The sequence below is a fragment of the Pleurodeles waltl genome, chromosome 11 (assembly GCF_031143425.1).
Source record: "Pleurodeles waltl isolate 20211129_DDA chromosome 11, aPleWal1.hap1.20221129, whole genome shotgun sequence".
NCBI classification, from domain to species: domain Eukaryota; kingdom Metazoa; phylum Chordata; class Amphibia; order Caudata; family Salamandridae; genus Pleurodeles; species Pleurodeles waltl.
This window is the reverse complement of record NC_090450.1, coordinates 574,068,568-574,093,297: the sequence shown is the minus strand read 5'-3', so window position 1 is coordinate 574,093,297 and position 24,730 is coordinate 574,068,568. Positions and strand designations below refer to the sequence as shown.

Genomic DNA, 24,730 nt, shown 5'->3' with positions numbered 1-24,730 from the left:
GTGTTACCTCCCTCGCCCAAAGGAAATTCTTTGTTCTGCCTTCCTGGGCTTGATCAGAACAAGCAGCAGGAGGGCAGAAACCTGTCTGAGGGGTGGCAGAAGCTGGGCTGCCTGGAAAACCCTGTCAGACTGGTGGTAGCAATGCTGGGGGTCCTCTAAGGAGCCCCCAGAGTACATGGAATCATACTTCCAATACTTGCAACAGTACTGGGGTATGATTCCACCATGTTTGAAACCAAACATGCCCAGGTTCGGAGTTACCATTAAGTAGCTGTGCGTAGGTAGTGACCTATGTCCAGTACACGCGTAAAATGGCGTCCCCGCCCTCACAAAGTCCAGGAAAATCGTTCTGGAGTTTGTGGAGACACCTCTGCTAGTGCAGGGGTGCCCTTACACACGGGTACCTGCACCCTACCCTCTGGGCTGAGAGGGCCTATTATAGGGGTGACTTACAGTGACCTGGTGTAGTGACCTGTAGTCACCACAAACCAGCTAAGGAGTGTTTTGATGAACTTACAAATCACAGTAGATGCTAAAAGAACAGTTGAAGCAATAATATGTCTTGAGAGAAACCCAAGACATTAAAGCAAGTATTTTCTATTAATGCTGGAAAATGTGCTAGCAAAACCAATTTTAAATTACAAATAATAAACAATTTTAGTAGAACAGTGTGAGTGTTTCTGACCAAGCAGTGGTTACTAGAATAAGTATAGAACCTGTTTCAATTTGAATGGACAAAGAAAACATAATTCTTATTGTCACAAATAAAAGTTACTATTGGCTTTATGTTACTGTGAAATGAAAATGTGGTATCAACAAAGAAAGATGAACAAGAACAATTAAAAATGATAAGAAAATGGTGAGGAAAATACATTGGCACAGTGCACTCCTTTATAGGCAGATGTGCACGTGATCAGTAAAATCTTGTCATTCTTAGTGAAAGAGGCAAAGTATGAAGTGTGCTTACACTTCTCCAAGCTCTAACATTTGGTGGGTGGTAGAAAAACAGGATTGGCAGTTGATTAGACTAATGGATGAAGGCGGCTAACCCAAAGCCCTTCTCTGTATATCTGTATGCATTTTTAGGACTCGCACTAGCCAAGATCTTTTGATTTTCCTAAAATTGTATGTAGAACATTTACTGAAAGAGGCTTTTAGCCAGGCCTCTTAATCCATTGGTATGTCCGTGTCATTCACACTTTTCTTCCATGACAAAATAAAACAAGCACTGACAAAACAAAAGGTTGGTGGCCAAAGCCAGAACAAATGGCTTTTCCAAAGCTTGTTTCTATTTTACATGAGACTGGGGAAACTGATAAAGGTGTCTCTAAACTAGACCTAAGACTAATATGTGGAAAAATGAGGCTTCCTGTGAGCAGGTGGTGTTAAAAAAAGATAATACAAAAAAAATGAAAAGAACTAACCTAATTCTTGTTTAATCCTTTCGAAAACTCAAGTCTAATGATGGAATCTAGTTTGACGGCTTCTAGTGCCGAGACACATGCTTAAGTGACATTTGTGTATCTGACATAAGACCTTCTGTATGTCACACATAATGAAATGAGGGTCATTTTTTTTTGGAACGGTGTAATTTCCAGATATGTTTTTGAAACCAGGTTTAAAAGGCAAGCCAAAGAAGGAGCCAAGCTACACAATGTTCCACCTAAAGTATTCTCTGTGTGTTGGAGGCGGAGAGGACGGAGAGTAAGAAATATCTGTGACATACTCACACGCTTTTAATTTTAGGCTTTTATGCCATGTGAACACAACTGCACCTGTATAGCTAATGTCAAAAAGAACTGCATATCAATCAGTGGGGTTAACAGATGCATTTAATAACCGAACTCTGCTGTGAAACAACTTTTGTGCACTACAGACCTCCATAAACTAAAACAATAAAATAATCCTAATTATGTAAAAACTGTTTTCATTTAAATACAAAACTAAAGTTTGCTAGCAATACAATGAATAAAGCCTCTAAGTCTATTGTGTATTCCATCTTTGTTAACTTCCACATCTAAAATGAATAGGAACCTGCCTATGTTATTAAGGGGCCTGATAGAATCAAAAACTGACCAGGTCGTGATGAGAGACATCCATGTCGGAGTGAACAGAAGCATTTGATCTCTGGTCAGAATCTTCAAGTTTGCACGCTGAAAGAAAAAAAGGCATCTACTGTCAGGTAGTCACTTTATAAACCTTCCTAAGTATATCTTCTTTTTGCTTAGCCACCCTAAGAGGGTTACATCAATGGTTCTGTGGCGTTTATGAACAAGTATTGGCAAAGCCAATAGGTCTCGCCTATAACAAGATCTATTGGCTTTGGTAATATGTTTTTGCCACGTTGTACACCAGTGTGGATGCTGTCCAGCATGGCTAAAAGTTATTGGTGGGGGAGTAGAATGTATTTGTTGGAGTCGCAGGGGGAGTTGAGTGTTGCAGAATTGAGTAGAGTTCAGTGGCAGGGTGGAGTGGGGGTGGATTGAATTGGGACAGAGTGGGGGTGGATTGGATTAGGATAGAGTGGGGTGGTCTGAAATGGGGTGAGGTGGTTTAGATTGGAGTGATAGGGTGGGACTGGATCAGAGTGGATTAGAGTAGAGTGGGATGGATTGGATTAAAGTGGGATGTATTGCATCGGGGTGTGGTGGACTGCAGTGGTATGGATTGCGGTGGGGTGGAGTGGGGTGTGTTGGAATGGAGCTGGGTGGATTGCATTAGAATGGGGTGAGCTGCGGTGGGGTGGATGGACTGGACTGTAGTGGGGTGGATGGACTGGACTGTAGTGGGGTAGACTACAGTGGCACTGGATGGATTGGACAGGAGTAGACTGGATTGCAGTGGACTGAATTGGAGTGGGTCGGATAGATGGACTGGACTGCAGTGGAAGTAACTGGGGTGGGTGAATTGGAGTGGGGAGGATTGGAATGAAACGCAGTGGTGTGGTGTGGATTAGATTTGGGTGAACTAGAGTGGGGGGAGTGGGTGGAGTGGAAGGGTGTGGGTGGACTGGACTGAACCAAGATGGTTAGGGTGGACTGATCGGGTTGGATTGTAGTGGACTGGATTGGCACTGGATGGACTGGACTGGAGCGGACTGAAAGAGTGGGGTGGAGTGGAGCAGGCTAGATGAATTGGAGTGCAGTGGACTCCGCTGGATTGGACTGGAGTAGAGTCCGTTGGATTTGGGTAGAGTGGGGTGGATTGGAGTACAGTGGGGTGGATTTCGAGAGGACTGAAATGGGGTGGAGTGGACTGAAATGGAGTGGATCGGATCAGATTTGTGTGGGGTGGATTTGAGAGAGTGGGTGGATTAGGGTGGGGTGGTTTGGATTGGATTGAGAGGTGGATTTGACTGGGGTGGGGTAGATTGGAGTGGACTGGTGGATTGGACTGAGGGTGGGGTGGACAGAACTGGAGTGGGATGGACTGAACTGGAGTGGGATGGACTGAACTGGAGTGGGATGGACTGAACTGGAGTGGGATGGACTGAACTGGAGTGGGATGGACTGAACTGGAGTTGGGTGGACTGAACTGGAGTTGGGTGGACTGAAATGGAGTTGGGTGGACTGAACTGGAGTTGGGTGGACTGAACTGGAGTTGGGTGGACTGAACTGGAGTTGGGTGGACTGAACTGGAGTTGGGTGGACTGAACTGGAGTTGGGTGGACTGAACTGGAGTTGGGTGGACTGAACTGGAGTTGGGTGGACTGAACTGGAGTTGGGTGGATTGGGGTGGACTGGAGTGGGGTGGGTGGATTGGGGTGGAGCAGATTAAGGTGGTATGGGCTGGAGTAGGATGGATTAATGGGGAGTGGGTGGATTCTAGTGCACTGTATTGGAATGGGATGGATTGGGGTGGTGTGGGTGGATTGGAGAAAGGTGGACTGGGTAGCAGTGGTCTTCACTGGAGTGGGGTGGACTTGAGTGAGTTGTATTGGACTTCAAGTGGGTTGTATTGGAGTAGGGTGCGATGGACTGGAGTGGACTGGATTCTGGTGAGGTGTATTGGAGTGGGGTAGGCTGGATTGGGATGGGGTGGGCTGGATTGGGGTGGGGTGGGCTGGATTGGAGTGGGGTGGGCTGGGATGGAGTGGGGTAAACTGGGATGGAGTGGGGTGAACTGGGATGGAGTGGGGTGAACTGGGATGGAGTGGGGTGAACTGGGATGGAGTGGGGTGAACTGGGATGGAGTGGGGTGAACTGGGGGAGACTGTTTTAGACTGGACTGGGTTGTTTGTGAATTGAGTGAGGCAGAGGACAGTGAGGCAGGTTGGAGTGGGGCAGATTGCTTTGGATTAAAGTGGGGCAGATTAAAATGGATTGGAATGGGGTGGTTTGGAGTGGGAACAATTGTTTTGTATTGGAGAGGGGCACACTAGAGTGGGCAGATTGCATTACAGTGCATTGGGGTAGATAGGAGTGGGGCAGAGTTCACTACGGTGGATTGGATTGGGGTGGATAGGAGTGGGGCAGAGTCTATTGCAAAGGACTGGATTGGGTTGGATGGGATGAGAGTGGGGTAGATTGCACGGGAGTAGGGGGGATTGGATGGGAGTAGGGAAGGATTGGATGGGAGTAGGGAAGGATTGGATGGGTGTAGGGAGGGATTGGATGGGAGTAGGGAGGGAATGGATGGGAGTAGGGAGGGAATGGATAGGAGTAGGGAGGGAATGGATGGGAGTAGGGAGGGAATGGATGGGAGTAGGGGTGGATGGGAGTAGGGGGGTGGATGGGAGTAGGGAGGGATTGGATGAGAGTAGGTTGGATAAGAGCAGGGAGGGACTGGATGGGAGTAGGGGGGATTAGATGGGAGTGGGACCGATTGTTGTGGATTTAAGAGGGGTAGACTAGAGTGGGGCAGACTGCATTACAGTGGATTGGGACGGATGGGAGTGGGGCAGACTGCATTACAATGGATTGGGGCTGATGGAAGTGGGGCAGACTGCGTTACAGTGGACTGGATGGGAGTGGGGCAGATTGCATTACAGTGGATTGGAGTAGGGCGGATGGGAGTGGGACAGATTGTTTTGGATTGGAGAGGGGCAGATTGCATTACAGTGGATTGGACTAGATGGGGGTGTGGCAGATTGCATTACAGTGGATTGGATGGAGGTGCGGCAGATTGCATTACAGTGAGAATTGGACTCGTTGGGAGTGCGGCAGGTTGGAGAGCGGCAGATTGTTTTAGGAGTTGAGTGCGGCAGATTTTTGTTGTTTGAAGCAGACCGAAATGGGGCATACTGTTTTGGATTGGAGATTGGAGTGTGGCAGATTATATTGAGGTGGGTTAGGAGGACTGTAGTGTGGTGGAGCGGATTGCGGATGGGTGGAGTGGATTGTAGTGGGGCAGATTGGAGTGGGTTGAATTGGGGTGTAGTGCCCGATTATGTGTTAAAGTATCATTTCAGAAATTACAGATTATATAAAAACAATGTCAATTTGCAACAGAACAAAATAATCATCATCTTTTGAGAACAGCACCCACAAGCTAGAACAAAAGAAAATAGGAGTGCAAAGTGAGAAAAGACGACTTCTCAAAATAAAAAAGTTATCTATAAAAATACAACTTTGCAATTTTGCTTGTCCTACTGGGCACGTTTTTGACAGTCATGCGCTTTGAGGCTATTTGCAGTCCCCTAGAAGTTAAAAAGAACAAAGTGGTACCTCACTCATGTCTGGAGCAGCGAATGGGCACGGATTATGCTGAAACAATCAGTGCCTGGTCCCTGCGCCACAGAGAGAAAAGGAAATTATGCCAGGCCTGAAGTGACGAATTACAATGCTGTAAAGAAGAGTGTCGCGCAAGCCAACAAATGCTGAGCAAACTATTTCTGCTGCTGTCGCTCAGGGATGTGCTAAGGCTCAGGGGGCAGGAGAGAAATAATGACTGCCTTTTAGCGTACACTTTCATTCAATTCCCTGCTTACAGTTTCGTTTTTACACAAAAGTTCTAACAGATTGTTTGTCTCACACTTTACAGAAAGTTTCAACAAGAGATATGCAAAATTGCACAGCAGTTGGAATCACACAAACATGCATGCAAATACTATTCCCTGCTGGGCCAAATGGCCTCTGTCAAACAAGTTGTGGAAATGCTCTTTGTACATAACACATTTTCCATATCACTCCTCCCAATCAGACACAGCTCTACTCCACAGAATTCATGCCAAAACTTTCTACAGCCCCCCCCCCCCCCCCCCCCCCCTATCAACCAGGCATAGCTCTCCTCCAAAGTGCCCACGCTCATATGCCCTGGTATCTAGCTGCACTACCTTTCATAGAACTGTGTCAGTAAAAGGTGATTAATAACAGCTTCCATTCTAACACATACCAAAAACATCCTGGTCCTCCAACAGCAGCATGTCTTCATCCACATGTAGAGAGATTTCATCAGCAGACTGCTTGCAATTGTCTTTCTGGTCTGTCTGTTGAGCGGCACTTGATATGCTGGAGGGTTTGTGTGAAAGGTCGACACTGTCACCAACCTCTTGCTGTGGAACAAGAGAAAGATGAAGTCACCAAAGCGCTAAGGGAGGCCATGTGCCATTTTCTGTAATACTTGACATAACACATTTATTATGATGGAGTTTCGAGAAAGAGCAGAAGACTTAGCCTTGGTCTCAAAGAGAAATGCCTTGTGAGCCATTCCGTTGAGCTCTAATCAAAGTAAATCTGTACATAGTGGAACAAAGTCTCCTGCAGTAGCTGGTAGCCTTCAGCCCACCTTGCTGAAAATTCATGAGTTGTGCAGGTTGAAATCCCAAAACACAATTGACCAGCATAAAATAAGCAAATGAAAAGGCCAGGTACATGGACAGATCTACAGCACACTGGTCTTGCCATTTGTTGCACCTCGAGACTTTCAGAGCACCAATTTCAATTCCCAATCAGAAAGGATGCAAAAATACAGCAGAAAAGGGTCCATCTGATAAAGTGCTTTACCTGACTGTGCAAAAGCTAGGAGACTCAGTGAGCAGTGTTACCAACAGACAATGCACTGCTAGATATGGTCTTGACTGTATTCAGATCACCATAAAAAACATCAGATTCAATATTAGTACAGGACAAAAGCAAACCTCCATTCTTAAAGCTTGAAGTTTGCATGCCTTTCTGGCTAACTGCAAGTTAACATTTGCTAAATGTCTAAAAACAAAAGCCCCTCACAAACTACTTTATTGTATGGAGTACTTTATCAAACTTTTTCACTTTTCAATGAAACTGAAGAGAAAAAAATTTCATTTTGCTCTCTGAACAAACTGAACCTAGTCCGAGCACTGAGGCACAAATCTGGCCTAATTAATACCTGCGTAAGAAGACTTGCACCCATCATAGGATGGGTTACTGTATTTTAGATGCTAGATGGGTCACCTTAAGAGGCTTAATAAAACGTGAACTGAATTCACATGGTGTGCCATTGTTGCTTTCACTTTTACTTATAGGTGACACAAAAAGTCTTACAGATTAGTAAAAGAAACAGAAAACTCGAATTCAGTCGACTAAAAGATGTAAAAAATAAATAAATTATAATGCATCTGTAAGGAAATGCCTCCTTGGCATGGTTATCCCCTGACTTTTTGCCTTTGCTGATGCTAAATTATGACTTGAAAGTGTGCTGGGACCCTGCTAACCAGGTCCAAGCACCAGTATTCTTTCCCTAAACTGTACCTTTGTCTCCACAATTGGCACAACCCTGGCAACCAGGTAAGTCCCTTGTAGGTGGTACCCTGGTACCAAGGGCCCTGATGCCACGGAAGGTCTCTAAGGGCTGCAGCATGTCTTACGCCACCCTAGAGACCCCTCACTCTGCACATGCACACTGCTTCACAGCTTGTGTGTGCTGGTGGGGAGAAAATGACTACGTCAACATGGCACTCCCCTCCGAGTGCCATGCCAACCTCACACTGCCTGTGGCATAGGTAAGTCACCCCTCTAGCAGGCATTACAGCCCTAAGGCAGGGTGCACTATACCACAGGTGAGGGCAGAAGTGCATGAGCACTATGCCCCTACAGTGTCTAAGCAAAACCTTAGACATTGTAAGTGCAGGGTAGCCATAAGAGTATATGGTCTGGGAGTCTGTCAAACACGAACTCCACAGCACCATAATGGCTGCACTGGAAACTGGGAAGTTTGGTATCAAACTTCTCAGCACAATAAATGCACACTGATGCCAGTGTACATTTTATTGTAACTTACACCCCAGAGGGCACCTTAGAGGTGCCCCCTGAAATCTTAACCAACTACCCGTGTAGGCTGACTGGTTTTAGCAGCCTGCCACACTCGAGACATGTTGCTGGCCACATGGGGAGAGTGCCTTTGTCACTCTGTGGCTAGTAACAAAGCCTGTACTGGGTGGAGGTGCTTCTCACCTCCCCCTGCAGGAACTGTAACACCTGGTGGCTAGCCTCAAAGGCTCACCCCCTTTGTTACAGCACCACAGGGCATCCCAGATAGTGGAGATGCCCGCCCCTCCGGCCACTGCCCCCACTTTTGGCGGCAAGGCTGGAGGAGATAATGAGAAAAACAAGGAGGAGTCACCCACCAGTCAGGACAGCCCCTAAGGTGTCCTGAGCTGAGGTGACCCTTACTTTTAGAAATCCTCCATCTTGTGGATGGAGGATTCCCCCAATAGGATTAGGGATATGCCACCCTCCCCACAGGGAGGAGGCACAAAGAGGGTGTATCCATCCTCAAGGACAGTAGCCATTGGCTACTGCCCTCCCAGACCTAAACACCCCCCTAAATTCAGTATTTAGGGCCCCCCAGAATTGAGGAAGATAGATTTCTGCAACCTAAAGAAGGACTGCTGACCTGAAGCTCTGCAGTGAAGACGGAGACGACAACTGATTTGGCCCCAGCCCCACCGGCCTGTCTCCCTACTTTGACGAAAACTGTGACACATCCAACAGGGACCAGCGACCCCTGAAGCCTCAGAGGACTGCCCTGCACCCAAAGGACCAAGAAGCTCCCGTGAACAGCGCCTCTGTTCAAAATCCTGCAACTTCTTGCAACAAAGAAGCAACTTTAAGGACTGCTCGCTTCCCGCCGGAAGCGTGAGACTTTCTACTCTGCACCCGACGCCCCCGGCTCGACCTGCGGAAAACCAACACTACAGGGAGGACTCTCCAGCGACTGCAAGCCCATGAGTAGCCAGAGTTGACCCCCCAGAGTCCCCACAGAGACGCCTGCAGAGGAAATCCAGAGGCTCCCCCTGTCCGCGATTGCCTGTAACAAGGGACCTGACGCCTGGAACCAACACTGCACCCGCAGCCCTTAGGACCTGAAGGAGCCGAACTCCAGTGCAGGAGCGACCACCAGGCGACCTTCTGCCTAGCCCAGGTGGTGGCTACCCAGAGGAGCGCTCCCCGTGGCTGCCTGCATCGTTGAAGAGACCCCCGGGTCTCCCCATTATTTTTAATACAAAACCCGACGCCTGTTTGCAATCTGCACCCGGCCGCCCCTGTGCCGCTGAGGGTGTACTTTCTGTGCCTGCTTGTGCTACCCCCCCCCCCCACCCCCTGGTGCCCTACAAAACCCCCCTGGTCTGCCCTCCGAGGACGCGGGTACTTCCTGCTGGCAGACTGGAACCGGGGCACCCTGTTTCCATTGAAGCCTATGTGTTTTGGGCACCTCTTTGACCTCTGTACCTGACCGGCCCTGAGGTGCTGGTGTGGTAACTTTGGGGTTGCCTTGAACCCCCAACGGTGGTGTAGGAAGTTGGCTCTGTATGTGCTATTTCAAAGTAAGGAATAGCATGCACAGAGTCCAAGGGTTCCCCTTAGAGGTAAAATAGTGGTAAAAATAGATAATACTAATGCTCTATTTTGTGGTAGTGTGGTCGAGCAGTAGGCTTATCCAAGGAGTAGTGTTAAGCATTTGTTGTACATACACATAGACAATAAATGAGGTACACTCACTCAGAGACAAATCCAGCCAATAGGTTTTGTTATAGAAAAATATATTTTCTTAGTTTATTTCAAGAACCACAGGTTCAAATTTAACATGTAATATCTTGTTTGAAAGGTATTGCAGGTAAGTACATTAGGAACTTTGAATTATTTCAATTGCATGTATACTTTTCAAGTTATTCACAAATAGCTACTTTAAAAGTGGACACAGTGCAATTTTCACAGTTCCTGGGGGAGGTAAGTTTTTGTTAGTTTTACCAGGTAAGTAAGACACTTACAGGGTTCAGTTCTTGGTCCAAGGTAGCCCACCGTTGGGGGTTCAGAGCAACCCCAAAGTGACCACACCAGCAGCTCAGGGTCGGTCAGGTGCAGAGTTCAAAGTGGTGCCCAAAACGCATAGGCTGCAATGGAGAGAAGGGGGTGCCCCGGTTCCGGTCTGCTTGCAGGTAAGTACCCGCGTCTTCGGAGGGCAGACCAGGGGGGTTTTGTAGGGCACCGGGGGGGACACAAGCCCACACAGAAATTTCACCCTCAGCGGCGCGGGGGCGGCCGGGTGCAGTGTTAGAACAAGCGTCGGGTTCGCAATGTAAGTCAATGAGAGATCAAGGGATCTCTTCAGCGCTGCAGGCAGGCAAGGGGGGGCTTCCTCGGGGAAACCTCCACTTGGGCAAGGGAGAGGGACTCCTGGGGGTCACTTCTGCAGTGAAAGTCCGGTCCTTCAGGTCCTGGGGGCTGCGGGTGCAGGGTCTTTTCCAGGCGTCGGGACTTAGGTTTCAGAGAGTCGCGGTCAGGGGAAGCCTCGGGATTCCCTCTGCAGGCGGCGCTGTGGGGGCTCAGGGGGGACAGGTTTTGGTACTCACAGTCGTAGAGTAGTCCGGGGGTCCTCCCTGAGGTGTTGGTTCTCCACCAGCCGAGTCGTGGTCGCCGGGTGCAGTGTTGCAAGTCTCACGCTTCTTGCGGGGAGTTGCAGGGTTCTTTAAAGCTTCTTCTTGAAACAAAGTTGCAGTCTTTTTGGAGCAGGTCCGCTGTCCTCGGGAGTTTCTTGTCGTCGAAGCAGGGCCGTCCTCAGAGGATTCAGAGGTCGCTGGTCCCTTTGGAAGGCGTCGCTGGAGCAGAGTTCTTTGGAAGGCAGGAGACAGGCCGGTGAGTTTCTGGAGCCAAGGCAGTTGTTGTCTTCTGGTCTTCCTCTGCAGGGGTTTTCAGCTGGGCAGTCCTTCTTCTTGTTGTTGCAGGAATCTAATTTTCTAGGGTTCAAGGTAGCCCTTAAATACTAAATTTAAGGGCGTGTTTAGGTCTGGGGGGTTAGTAGCCAATGGCTACTAGCCCTGAGGGTGGGTACACCCTCTTTGTGCCTCCTCCCAAGGGGAGGGGGTCACAATCCTAACCCTATTGGGGGAATCCTCCATCTGCAAGATGGAGGATTTCTAAAAGTTAGAGTCACCTCAGCTCAGGACACCTTAGGGGCTGTCCTGACTGGCCAGTGACTCCTCCTTGTTATTCTCATTATTTTCTCCGGCCTTGTCGCCAAAAGTGGGGGCCGGGCCGGAGGGGGCGGGCAACTCCACTAGCTGGAGTGTCCTGCGGTGCTGTGACAAAGGGGTGAGCCTTTGAGGCTCACCGCCAGGTGTTACAGCTGCTGCCTGGGGGAGGTGTTAGCATCTCCACCCAGTGCAGGCTTTGTTACTGGCCTCAGAGTGACAAAGGCACTCTCCCCATGGGGCCAGCAACATGTCTCTAGTGTGGCAGGCTGCTGGAACTAGTCAGCCTACACAGACAGTCGGTTAAGTTTCAGGGGGCACCTCTAAGGTGCCCTCTGGGGTGTATTTTGCAATAAAATGTACACTGGCATCAGTGTGCATTTATTGTGCTGAGAAGTTTGATACCAAACTTCCCAGTTTTCAGTGTAGCCATTATGGTGTTGTGGAGTTCGTGTTTGACAAACTCCCAGACCATATACTCTTATGGCTACCCTGCACTTACAATGTCTAAGGTTTTGTTTAGACACTGTAGGGGTACCATGCTCATGCATTGGTACCCTCACCTATGGTATAGTGCACCCTGCCTTAGGGCTGTAAGGCCTGCTAGAGGGGTGACTGACCTATACTTGCATAGGCAGTGAGAGGCTGGCATGGCACCCTGAGGGGAGTGCCATGTCGACTTACTCGTTTTGTCCTCACTAGCACACACAAGCTGGCAAGCAGTGTGTCTGTGCTGAGTGAGAGGTCTCCAGGGTGGCATAAGACATGCTGCAGCCCTTAGAGACCTTCCTTGGCATCAGGGCCCTTGGTACTAGAAGTACCAGTTACAAGGGACTTATCTGGATGCCAGGGTCTGCCAATTGTGGATACAAAAGTACAGGTTAGGGAAAGAACACTGGTGCTGGGGCCGGGTTAGCAGGCCTCAGCACACTTTCAATTGTAAACATAGCATCAGCAAAGGCAAAAAGTCAGGGGGTAACCATGCCAAGGAGGCATTTCCTTACACAACCCCCCCCCAAACGAAAGTGAGGATGAGACTAACCTTTCCCAAGAGAGTCTTCATTTTCTAAGTGGAAGAACCTGGAAAGGCCATCTGCATTGGCATGGGCAGTCCCAGGTCTGTGTTCCACTATAAAGTCCATTCCCTGTAGGGAGATGGACCACCTCAACAGTTTAGGATTTTCACCTTTCATTTGCATCAGCCATTTGAGAGGTCTGTGGTCAGTTTGAACTAGGAAGTGAGTCCCAAAGAGGTATGGTCTCAGCTTCTTCAGGGACCAAACCACAGCAAAGGCCTCCCTCTCAATGGCACTCCAACGCTGCTCCCTGGGGAGTAACCTCCTGCTAATGAAAGCAACAGGCTGGTCAAGGCCATCATCATTTGTTTGGGACAAAACTGCCCCTATCCCATGTTCAGAGGCATCTGTCTGCACAATGAACTGCTTAGAGTAATCTGGAGCTTTTAGAACTGGTGCTGAGCACATTGCTTGTTTCAGAGTGTCAAAGGCCTGTTGGCATTCCACAGTCCAGTTCACTTTCTTGGGCATTTTCTTGGAGGTGAGTTCAGTGAGGGCTGTCACAATAGATCCATATCCCTTCACAAACCTCCTGTAATACCCAGTCAAGCCAAGGAATGCCCTGACTTGAGTCTGGGTTTTTGGAGCTACCCAGTCCAGAATAGTCTGGATCTTGGGTTGGAGTGGCTGAACTTGGCCTCTACCTACAAGGTGGCCCAAGTAAACCACAGTTCCCTGCCCTATCTGGCATTTGGATGCCTTGATAGAGAGGCCTGCAGATTGCAGAGCCTTCAAAACCTTCTTCAGGTGGACCAGGTGATCCTGCCAGGTGGAGCTAAAGACAGCAATATCATCAAGATAAGCTGTGCTAAAGGACTCCAAACCAGCAAGGACTTGATTCACCAACCTTTGGAAGGTGGCAGGGGCATTCTTTAAACCAAAGGGCATAACAGTAAACTGATAATGCCCATCAGGTGTGGAGAATGCTGTTTTCTCTTTTGCTCCAGGTGCCATTTTTATTTGCCAGTACCCTGCTGTCAAGTCAAAGGTACTTAAGAATTTGGCAGCACCTAATTTGTCTATGAGCTCATCAGCTCTAGGAATTGGATGAGCATCTGTCTTGGTGACAGAGTTGAGCCCTCTGTAGTCCACACAAAACCTCATCTCTTTCTTTCCATCTTTGGTGTGAGGTTTTGGGACTAAGACCACTGGGCTAGCCCAGGGGCTGTCAGAGCGCTCAATTACTCCCAATTCCAGCATCTTGTGGACTTCCACCTTGATGCTTTCCTTAACATGGTCAGACTGTCTAAAAATTTTGTTTTTGACAGGCATGCTGTCTCCTGTGTCCACATCATGGGTACACAGCTGTGTCTGACCAGAGGTTAGGGAGAAGAGTTCAGGAAACTGTTGTAGGACTCTCCTACAATCAGCTTGCTGTTGGCCAGAGAGGGTGTCTGAGTAGATCACTCCATCTACTGAGCCATCTTTTGGGTCTGATGACAGAAGATCAGGGAGAGGTTCACTCTCTGCCTCCTGATCCTCATCTGTTACCATCAACAGATTTACATCAGCCCTGTCATGGAAGAGCTTAAGGCGGTTCACATGGATCACCCTCTTGGGGCTCCTGCTTGTGCCCAGGTCCACCAGGTAGGTGACCTGACTCTTCCTTTCTAGCACTGGGTAAGGGCCACTCCATTTGTCCTGGAGTGCCCTGGGAGCCACAAGCTCCAGAACCCAGACTTTCTGCCCTGGTTGGAACTCAACCATTGCAGCCTTTTGGTCATACCAAAACTTCTGGAGCTGTTGGCTGGCTGTAGGAAGTTGGCTCTGTATGTGCTATTTCAAAGTAAGGAATAGCATGCACAGAGTCCAAGGGTTCCCCTTAGAGGTAAAATAGTGGTAAAAATAGATAATACTAATGCTCTATTTTGTGGTAGTGTGGTCGAGCAGTAGGCTTATCCAAGGAGTAGTGTTAAGCATTTGTTGTACATACACATAGACAATAAATGAGGTACACACACTCGGAGACAAATCCAGCCAATAGGTTTTTGTATAGAAAAATATCTTTTCTTAGTTTATTTTAAGAACCACAGGTTCAAATTCTACATGTAATATCTCATTCGAAAGGTATTGCAGGTAAGTACTTTAGGAACTTCAAATCATAAAAATTGCATGTATACTTTACAACTTATTGACAAATAGCTGTTTTAAAAGTGGACACTTAGTGCAATTTTCACAGTTCCTGGGGGAGGTAAGTTTTTGTTAGTTTTACCAGGTAAGTAAGACACTTACAGGGTTCAGTTCTTGGTCCAAGGTAGCCCACCGTTGGGGGTTCAGAGCAACCCCAAAGTCACCACCCCAGCAGCTCAGGGCCGGTCAGGTGCAGAGTTCAAAGTGGTGCCCAAAACGCATAGGCTAGAATGGAGAGAAGGGGGTGCCCCGGTTCCGGTCTGCTTGCAGGTAAGTACCCGCGTCTTCGGAGGGCAGACCAGGGGGGTTTTGTAGGGCACCGGGGGGGACACAAGCCCACACAGAAATTTCACCCTCAGCGGCGCGGGGGCGGCCGGGTGCAGTGTAGAAACAAGCGTCAGGTTCGCAATGTTAGTCTATGAGAGATCTCGGGATCTCTTCAGCGCTGCAGGCAGGCAAGGGGGGGATTCCTCGGGGAAACCTCCACTTGGGCAAGGGAGAGGGACTCCTGGGGGTCACTTCTCCAGTGAAAGTCCGGTCCTTCAGGTCCTGGGGGCTGCGGGTGCAGGGTCTCTCCCAGGCGTCGGGACTTTAGGTTCAAAGAGTCGCGGTCAGGGGAAGCCTCGGGATTCCCTCTGCAGGCGGCGCTGTGGGGGCTCAGGGGGGACAGGTTTTGGTACTCACAGTATCAGAGTAGTCCTGGGGTCCCTCCTGAGGTGTCGGATCGCCACCAGCCGAGTCGGGGTCGCCGGGTGCAGTGTTGCAAGTCTCACGCTTCTTGCGGGGAGCTTGCAGGGTTCTTTAAAGTTGCTGGAAACAAAGTTGCAGCTTTTCTTGGAGCAGGTCCGCTGTCCTCGGGAGTTTCTTGTCTTTTCGAAGCAGGGGCAGTCCTCAGAGGATGTCGAGGTCGCTGGTCCCTTTGGAAGGCGTCGCTGAAGCAGGATCTTTGGAAGGCAGGAGACAGGCCGGTGAGTTTCTGGAGCCAAGGCAGTTGTCGTCTTCTGGTCTTCCGCTGCAGGGGTTTTCAGCTGGGCAGTCCTTCTTCTTGTAGTTGCAGGAATCTAATTTTCTAGGGTTCAGGGTAGCCCTTAAATACTAAATTTAAGGGCGTGTTTAGGTCTGGGGGGTTAGTAGCCAATGGCTACTAGCCCTGAGGGTGGGTACACCCTCTTTGTGCCTCCTCCCAAGGGGAGGGGGACACAATCCTAACCCTATTGGGGGAATCCTCCATCTGCAAGATGGAGGATTTCTAAAAGTTAGAGTCACCTCAGCTCAGGACACCTTAGGGGCTGTCCTGACTGGCCAGTGACTCCTCCTTGTTATTCTCATTATTTTCTCCGGCCTTGCCGCCAAAAGTGGGGCCTGGCCGGAGGGGGGCGGGCAACTCCACTAGCTGGAGTGTCCTGCTGGGTTGGCACAAAGGAGGTGAGCCTTTGAGGCTCACCGCCAGGTGTGACAATTCCTGCCTGGGGGAGGTGTTAGCATCTCCACCCAGTGCAGGCTTTGTTACTGGCCTCAGAGTGACAAAGGCACTCTCCCCATGGGGCCAGCAACATGTCTCGGTTTGTGGCAGGCTGCTAAAACTAGTCAGCCTACACAGATAGTCGGTTAAGTTTCAGGGGGCACCTCTAAGGTGCCCTCTGGGGTGTATTTTACAATAAAATGTACACTGGCATCAGTGTGCATTTATTGTGCTGAGAAGTTTGATACCAAACTTCCCAGTTTTCAGTGTAGCCATTATGGTGCTGTGGAGTTCGTGTTTGACAGACTCCCAGACCATATACTCTTATGGCTACCCTGCACTTACAATGTCTAAGGTTTTGTTTAGACACTGTAGGGGTACCATGCTCATGCACTGGTACCCTCACCTATGGTATAGTGCACCCTGCCTTAGGGCTGTAAGGCCTGCTAGAGGGGTGTCTTACCTATACTGCATAGGCAGTGAGAGGCTGGCATGGCACCCTGAGGGGAGTGCCATGTCGACTTACTCGTTTTGTCCTCACTAGCACACACAAGCTGGCAAGCAGTGTGTCTGTGCTGAGTGAGAGGTCTCCAGGGTGGCATAAGACATGCTGCAGCCCTTAGAGACCTTCCTTGGCATCAGGGCCCTTGGTACTAGAAGTACCAGTTACAAGGGACTTATCTGGATGCCAGGGTCTGCCAATTGTGGATACAAAAGTACAGGTTAGGGAAAGAACACTGGTGCTGGGGCCTGGTTAGCAGGCCTCAGCACACTTTCAATTGTAAACATAGCATCAGCAAAGGCAAAAAGTCAGGGGGCAACCATGCCAAGGAGGCATTTCCTTACAGTAGTCTACAAAGTCAACCCAGGTCTGGCTCGAGGATTTTTGAGCCCCCCTGAATCTAATCCTATACTCCTCAGTGGAGAATCCAAAGCCCTCAATCAGGGTACCCTTCATGAGGTCATAAGATTCTGCATCTTTTCCAGAGAGTGTGAGGAGTCTATCCCTACACTTTCCTGTGAACATTTCCCAAAGGAGAGCACCCCAGTGAGATTTGTTCACTTTTCTGGTTACACAAGCCCTCTCAAAAGCTGTGAACCATTTGGTGATGTCATCACCATCTTCATATTTAGTTACAATCCCTTTGGGGATTTTCAACATGTCAGGAGAATCTCTGACCCTATTTATGTTGCTGCCACCATTGATGGGTCCTAGGCCCATCTCTTGTCTTTCCCTTTCTATGGCCAGGATCTGTCTTTCCAAAGCCAATCTTTTGGCCATCCTGGCTAACTGGATGTCCTCTTCACTGGAGTTCTCCTCAGTGATTTCAGAGTTGTTGGTCCCTCCTGTGAGGGAACCAGCATCTCTGACTATTATTTGTGGAGTCAGGGCTTGAGAAGCCCTGCTCTCCCTAAGTAGGACTGGAGGGGGGGAATTTCCCTCCAAGTCACTATCTTCATCCTCTGAGTTGCCATCCTCAGAGGGGTTGGCCTTTTCAAACTCTGCCAACAGCTCCTGGAGCTGTACTTTGGTAGGTTTGGGGCCCATTGCTATTTTCTTTAGTTTACAGAGTGACCTTAGCTCTCTCATCTGTAGATGGAGGTAAGGTGTGGTGTCGAGTTCCACCACAGTCACATCTGTGCTAGACATTTTGCTTCTAAAAGTTGGAATACTTTTTAAGAATCTAAAACTGGTTCTAGAATCTAATTCAAACTTTTACAAACTTTTAAACTCTAAAAGAAATGCTAAACAGGATCTAACACAAGGCCCTAGCAGGTCTTTTAAGAATTTAGAAAACTTTTCAAATTGCAAAAATCAATTTCTAATGACAATTTTGGAATTTGTCGTGTGATCAGGTATTGGCTGAGTAGTCCAGCAAATGCAAAGTCTTGTACCCCACCGCTGATCCACCAATGTAGGAAGTTGGCTCTGTATGTGCTATTTCAAAGTAAGGAATAGCATGCACAGAGTCCAAGGGTTCCCCTTAGAGGTAAAATAGTGGTAAAAATAGATAATACTAATGCTCTATTTTGTGGTAGTGTGGTCGAGCAGTAGGCTTATCCAAGGAGTAGTGTTAAGCATTTGTTGTACATACACATAGACAATAAATGAGGTACACACACTCAGAGACAAATCCAGCCAATAGGTTTTGTTATAGAAAAATATATTTTCTTAGTTTATTTCAAGAACCACAGGTTCAAATTTAACATGTAATATCTTGTTTGAAAGGTATTGCAGGTAAGTACATTAGGAACTTTGAATCATCTCAATTGCATGTATACTTTTCAAGTTATTCACAAATAGCTACTTTAAAAGTGGACACTTAGTGCAATTTTCACAGTTCCTGGGGGAGGTAAGTATTTGTTAGGTTAACCAGGTAAGTAAGACACTTACAGGGTTCAGTTCTTGGTCCAAGGTAGCCCACCGTTGGGGGTTCAGAGCAACCCCAAAGTCACCACACCAGCAGCTCAGGGCCGGTCAGGTGCAGAGTTCAAAGTGGTGCCCAAAACGCATAGGCTGCAATGGAGAGAAGGGGGTGCCCCGGTTCCGGTCTGTTTGCAGGTAAGTACCCGCGTCTTCGGAGGGCAGACCAGGGGGGTTTTGTAGGGCACCGGGGGGGACACAAGCCCACACAGAAATTTCACCCTCAGCGGCGCGGGGGCGGCCGGGTGCAGTGTTAGAACAAGCGTCGGGTTCGCAATGTAAGTCAATGAGAGATCAAGGGATCTCTACAGCGCTGCAGGCAGGAAAGGGGGGGCTTCCTCGGGGAAACCTCCACTTGGGCAAGGGAGAGGGACTCCTGGGGGTCACTTCTGCAGTGAAAGTCCGGTCCTTCAGGTCCTGGGGGCTGCGGGTGCAGGGTCTTTTCCAGGCGTCGGGACTTAGGTTTCAGAGAGTCGCGGTCAGGGGAAGCCTCGGGATTCCCTCTGCAGGCGGCGCTGTGGGGGCTCAGGGGGGACAGGTTTTGGTACTCACAGTCGTAGAGTAGTCCGGGGGTCCTCCCTGAGGTGTTGGTTCTCCACCAGCCGAGTCGGGGTCGCCGGGTGCAGTGTTGCAAGTCTCACGCTTCTTGCGGGGAGTTGCAGGGTTCTTTAAAGCTGCTTCTTGAAACAAAGTTGCAGTCTTTTTGGAGCAGGTCCGCTGTCCTCAGGAGTTTCTTGTCGTCGTCGAAGCAGGGCCGTCCTCAGAGGATTCAGAGGTCGCTGGTCCCTTTGGAAGGCGTCGCTGGAGCAGAGTTCTTTGGAAGGCAGGTGACAGGCCGGTGAGTTTCTGGAGCCAAGGCAGTTGTCTTCTGGTCTTCCTCTGCAGGGGTTTTCAGCTGGGCAGTCCTTCTTGTTGTTGCAGGAATCTAATTTTCTAGGGTTCAGGGTAGCCCTTAAATACTAAATTTAAGGGCGTGTTTAGGTCTGGGGGGTTAGTAGCCAATGGCTACTAGCCCGGAGGGTGGGTACACCCTCTTTGTGCCTCCTCCCAAGGGGAGGGGGTCACAATCCTAACCCTATTGGGGGAATCCTCCATCTGCAAGATGGAGGATTTCTAAAAGTTAGAGTCACCTCAGCTCAGGACACCTTAGGGGCTGTCCTGACTGGCCAGTGACTCCTCCTTGTTATTCTCATTATTTTCTCCGGCCTTGCCGCCAAAAGTGGGGGCCGGGGCCGGAGGGGGCGGGTCACTCCACTAGCTGGAGTGTCCTGCGGTGCTGTGACAAAGGGGTGAGCCTTTGAGGCTCACCGCCAGGTGTTACAGCTCCTGCCTGGGGGAGGTGTTAGCATCTCCACCCAGTGCAGGCTTTGTTACTGGCCTCAGAGTGACAAAGGCACTCTCCCCATGGGGCCAGCAACATGTCTCTAGTGTGGCAGGCTGCTGGAACTAGTCAGCCTACACAGACAGTCGGTTAAGTTTCAGGGGGCACCTCTAAGGTGCCCTCTGGGGTGTATTTTGCAATAAAATGTACACTGGCATCAGTGTGCATTTATTGTGCTGAGAAGTTTGATACCAAACTTCCCAGTTTTCAGTGTAGCCATTATGGTGTTGTGGAGTTTGTGTTTGACAAACTCCCAGACCATATACTCTTATGGCTACCCTGCACTTACAATGTCTAAGGTTTTGTTTAGACACTGTAGGGGTACCATGCTCATGCATTGGTACCCTCACCTATGGTATAGTGCACCCTGCCTTAGGGCTGTAAGGCCTGCTAGAGGGGTGTAAGGAAATGCCTCCTTGGCATGGTTGCCCCCTGACTTTTTGCCTTTGCTGATGCTATGTTTACAATTGAAAGTGTGCTGAGGCCTGCTAACCAGGCCCCAGCACCAGTGTTCTTTCCCTAACCTGTACTTTTGTATCCACAATTGGCAGACCCTGGCATCCAGATAAGTCCCTTGTAACTGGTACTTCTAGTACCAAGGGCCCTGATGCCAAGGAAGGTCTCTAAGGGCTGCAGCATGTCTTATGCCACCCTGGAGACCTCTCACTCAGCACAGACACACTGCTTGCCAGCTTGTGTGTGCTAGTGAGGACAAACCGAGTAAGTCGACATGGCACTCCCCTCAGGGTGCCATGCCAGCCTCTCACTGCCTATGCAGTATAGGTAAGACACCCCTCTAGCAGGCCTTACAGCCCTAAGGCAGGGTGCACTATACCATAGGTGAGGGTACCAGTGCATGAGCATGGTACCCCTACAGTGTCTAAACAAAACCTTAGACATTGTAAGTGCAGGGTAGTCATAAGAGTATATGGTCTGGGAGTTTGTCAAACACGAACTCCACAGCACCATAATGGCTACACTGAAAACTGGGAAGTTTGGTATCAAACTTCTCAGCACAATAAATGCACACTGATGCCAGTGTACATTTTATTGTAAAATACACCACAGAGGGCACCTTAGAGGTGCCCCCTGAAACTTAACCGACTATCTGTGTAGGCTGACTAGTTTTAGCAGCCTGCCACAAACCGAGACATGTTGCTGGCCCCATGGGGAGAGTGCCTTTGTCACTCTGAGGCCAGTAACAAAGCCTGCACTGGGTGGAGATGCTAACACCTCCCCCAGGCAGGAATTGTCACACCTGGCGGTGAGCCTCAAAGGCTCACCTCCTTTGTGCCAACCCAGCAGGACACTCCAGCTAGTGGAGTTGCCCGCCCCCTCCGGCCAGGCCCCACTTTTGGCGGCAAGGCCGGAGAAAATAATGAGAAAAACAAGGAGGAGTCACTGGCCAGTCAAGACAGCCCCTAAGGTGTCCTGAGCTGAGGTGACTCTGACTTTTAGAAATCCTCCATCTTGCAGATGGAGGATTCCCCCAATAGGGTTAGGATTGTGACCCCCTCCCCTTGGGAGGAGGCACAAAGAGGGTGTACCCACCCTCAGGGCTAGTAGCCATTGGCTACTAACCCCCCAGACCTAAACACGCCCTTAAATTTCGTATTTAAGGGCTACCCTGAACCCTAGAAAATCAGATTCCTGCAACTACAAGAAGAAGGACTGCCCAGCTGAAAACCCCTGCAGCGGAAGACCAGAAGACGACAACTGCCTTGGCTCCAGAAACTCACCGGCCTGTCTCCTGCCTTCCAAAGATCCTGCTCCAGCGACGCCTTCCAAAGGGACCAGCGACCTCGACATCCTCTGAGGACTGCCCCTGCTTCGAAAAGACAAGAAACTCCCGAGGACAGCGGACCTGCTCCAAGAAAGGCTGCAACTTTGTTTCCAGCAGCTTTAAAGAACCCTGCAAGCTCCCCGCAAGAAGCGTGAGACTTGCAACACTGCACCCGGCGACCCTGACTCGGCTGGTGGAGACCCGACACCTCAGGAGGGACCCCAGGACTACTCTGATACTGTGAGTACCAAAACCTGTCCCCCCTGAGCCCCCACAGCGCCGCCTGCAGAGGGAATCCCGAGGCTTCCCCTGACCGCGACTCTTTGAATCCAAAGTCCCGACGCCTGGGAGAGACCCTGCACCCGCAGCCCCCAGGACCTGAAGGACCGGACTTTCACTGGAGAAGTGACCCCCAGGAGTCCCTCTCCCTTGCCCAAGTGGAGGTTTCCCCGAGGAACCCCCCCCTTGCCTGCCTGCAGCGCTGAAGAGATCCCGAGATCTCTCATAGACTAACATTGCGAACCCGACGCTGGTTTCTACACTGCACCCGGCCGCCCCCGCGCTGCTGAGGGTGAAATTTCTGTGTGGGCTTGTGTCCCCCCCGGTGCCCTACAAAACCCCTCTGGTCTGCCCTCCGAAGACGCGGGTACTTACCTGCAAGCAGACCGGAACCGGGGCACCCCCTTCTCTCCATTCTAGCCTATGTGTTTTGGGCACCACTTTGAACTCTGCACCTGACCGGCCCTGAGCTGCTGGTGTGGTGACTTTGGGGTTGCTCTGAACCCCCGACGGTGGGCTACCTTGGACCAAGAACTGAACCCTGTAAGTGTCCTACTTACCTGGTAAAACTAACAAAAACTTACCTCCCCCAGGAACTGTGAAAATTGCACTAAGTGTCCACTTTTAAAACAGCTATTTGTCAATAACTTGAAAAGTATACATGCAATTTTTATGATTTGAAGTTCCTAAAGTACTTACCTGCAATACCTTTCGAACAAGATATTACATGTTAAATTTGAACCTGTGGTTCTTAAAATAAACTAAGAAAAGATATTTTTCTATAACAAAAACCTATTGGCTGGATTTGTCTCTGAGTGTGTGTACCTCATTTATTGTCTATGTGTATGTACAACAAATGCTTAACACTACTCCTTGGATAAGCCTACTGCTCGACCACACTACCACAAAATAGAGCATTAGTATTATCTATTTTTACCACTATTTTACCTCTAAGGGGAACCCTTGGACTCTGTGCATGCTATTCCTTACTTTGAAATAGCACATACAGAGCCAACTTCCTACATTGGTGGATCAGCGGTGGGGTACAAGACTTTGCATTTGCTGGACTACTCAGCCAATACCTGATCACACGACAAATTCCAAAATTGTCATTAGAAATTGATTTTTGCAATTTGAAAAGTTTTCTAAATTCTTAAAAGACCTGCTAGGGCCTTGTGTTAGATCCTGTTTAGCATTTCTTTTAGAGTTTAAAAGTTTGTAAAAGTTTGAATTAGATTCTAGAACCAGTTGTAGATTCTTAAAAAGTATTCCAACTTTTAGAAGCAAAATGTCTAGCACAGATGTGACTGTGGTGGAACTCGACACCACACCTTACCTCCATCTTAAGATGAGGGAGCTAAGGTCACTCTGTAAAATAAAGAAAATAACAATGGGCCCCAAACCTACCAAAATACAGCTCCAGGAGCTTTTGGCAGAGTTTGAAAAGGCCAACCCCTCTGAGGGTGGCAACTCAGAGGAAGAAGATAGTGACTTGGAGGAAAATTCCCCCCTACCAATCCTATCTAGGGAGAACAGGGTCCCTCAAACCCTGACTCCAAAAATAATAGTCAGAGATGCTGGTTCCCTCACAGGAGAGACCAACACCTCTGAAATCACTGAGGATAGCCCCAGTGAAGAGGACATCCAGTTAGCCAGGATGGCCAAAAGATTGGCTTTGGAAAGACAGATCCTAGCCATAGAGAGGGAAAGACAAGAGATGGGCCTAGGACCCATCAATGGTGGCAGCAACATAAATAGGGTCAGAGATTCTCCTGACATGTTGAAAATCCCTAAAGGGATTGTAACTAAATATGAAGATGGTGATGACATCACCAAATGGTTCACAGCTTTTGAGAGGGCATGTGTAACCAGAAAAGTGAACAGATCTCACTGGGGTGCTCTCCTTTGGGAAATGTTCACAGGAAAGTGTAGGGATAGACTCCTCACACTCTCTGGACAAGATGCAGAATCTTATGACCTCATGAAGGGTACCCTGATTGAGGGCTTTGGATTCTCCACTGAGGAGTACAGGATTAGGTTCAGGGGGGCTCAAAAATCCTCGCGCCAGACCTGGGTTGACTTTGTTGACTACTCAGTGAAAACACTAGACGGTTGGATTCAAGGCAGTGGTGTAAGTAATTATGATGGGCTGTACAATTTATTTGTGAAAGAACACCTGTTAAGTAATTGTTTCAATGATAAACTGCATCAGCATCTGGTAGACCTAGGACCAATTTCTCCCCAAGAATTGGGAAAGAAGGCGGACCATTGGGTCAAAACAAGGGTGTCCAAGACTTCAACAGGGGGTGACCAAAAGAAAGGGGTCACAAAGACTCCCCAGGGGAAGGGTGATGAGACAACCAAAACTAAAAATAGTAAAGAGTCTTCTACAGGCCCCCAAAAACCTGCACAGGAGGGTGGGCCCAGAGCCTCTTCACAAAACAATGGGTACAAGGGTAAAAACTTTGATCCCAAAAAGGCCTGGTGTCATAGCTGTAAACAGCATGGACACCAAACTGGAGACAAGGCCTGTCCCAAGAAGGGTTCCACTCCAAACTCCCATCCAGGTAACACTGGTATGGCTAGTCTCCAAGTGGGATCAACAGTGTGCCCAGAGCAAATCAGGGTCCACACTGAAGCTACTCTAGTTTCTGAGGGTGGGGTGGATTTAGCCACACTAGCTGTCTGGCCGCCTAACATGCAAAAATACAGACAGCAACTCTTAATTAATGGGACTAGAATAGAGGGCCTGAGGGATACAGGTGCCAGTGTCACCATGGTGACAGAGAAACTGGTTTCCCCTGGCCA

At 49.1% G+C, this 24,730-nt stretch overlaps 1 protein-coding gene across 5 annotated transcripts in view; it reads right to left on the bottom strand.

The window, feature by feature from the left end:
• CCAR2 (cell cycle and apoptosis regulator 2) overlaps positions 1-24,730 on the bottom strand; it is a 566,602-nt gene that overhangs the window by 289,919 nt on the left and 251,953 nt on the right. For all 5 annotated transcript variants that reach the window (XM_069214048.1, XM_069214051.1, XM_069214050.1 and 2 more), the window contains 2 exons: positions 6,334-6,493; positions 2,077-2,153 (listed from right to left, as the gene is read on the bottom strand). In XM_069214048.1, coding sequence (XP_069070149.1) covers positions 2,077-2,153; positions 6,334-6,493 — 237 coding nt within the window. The remainder of the gene's footprint in view (positions 1-2,076; positions 2,154-6,333; positions 6,494-24,730) is intronic.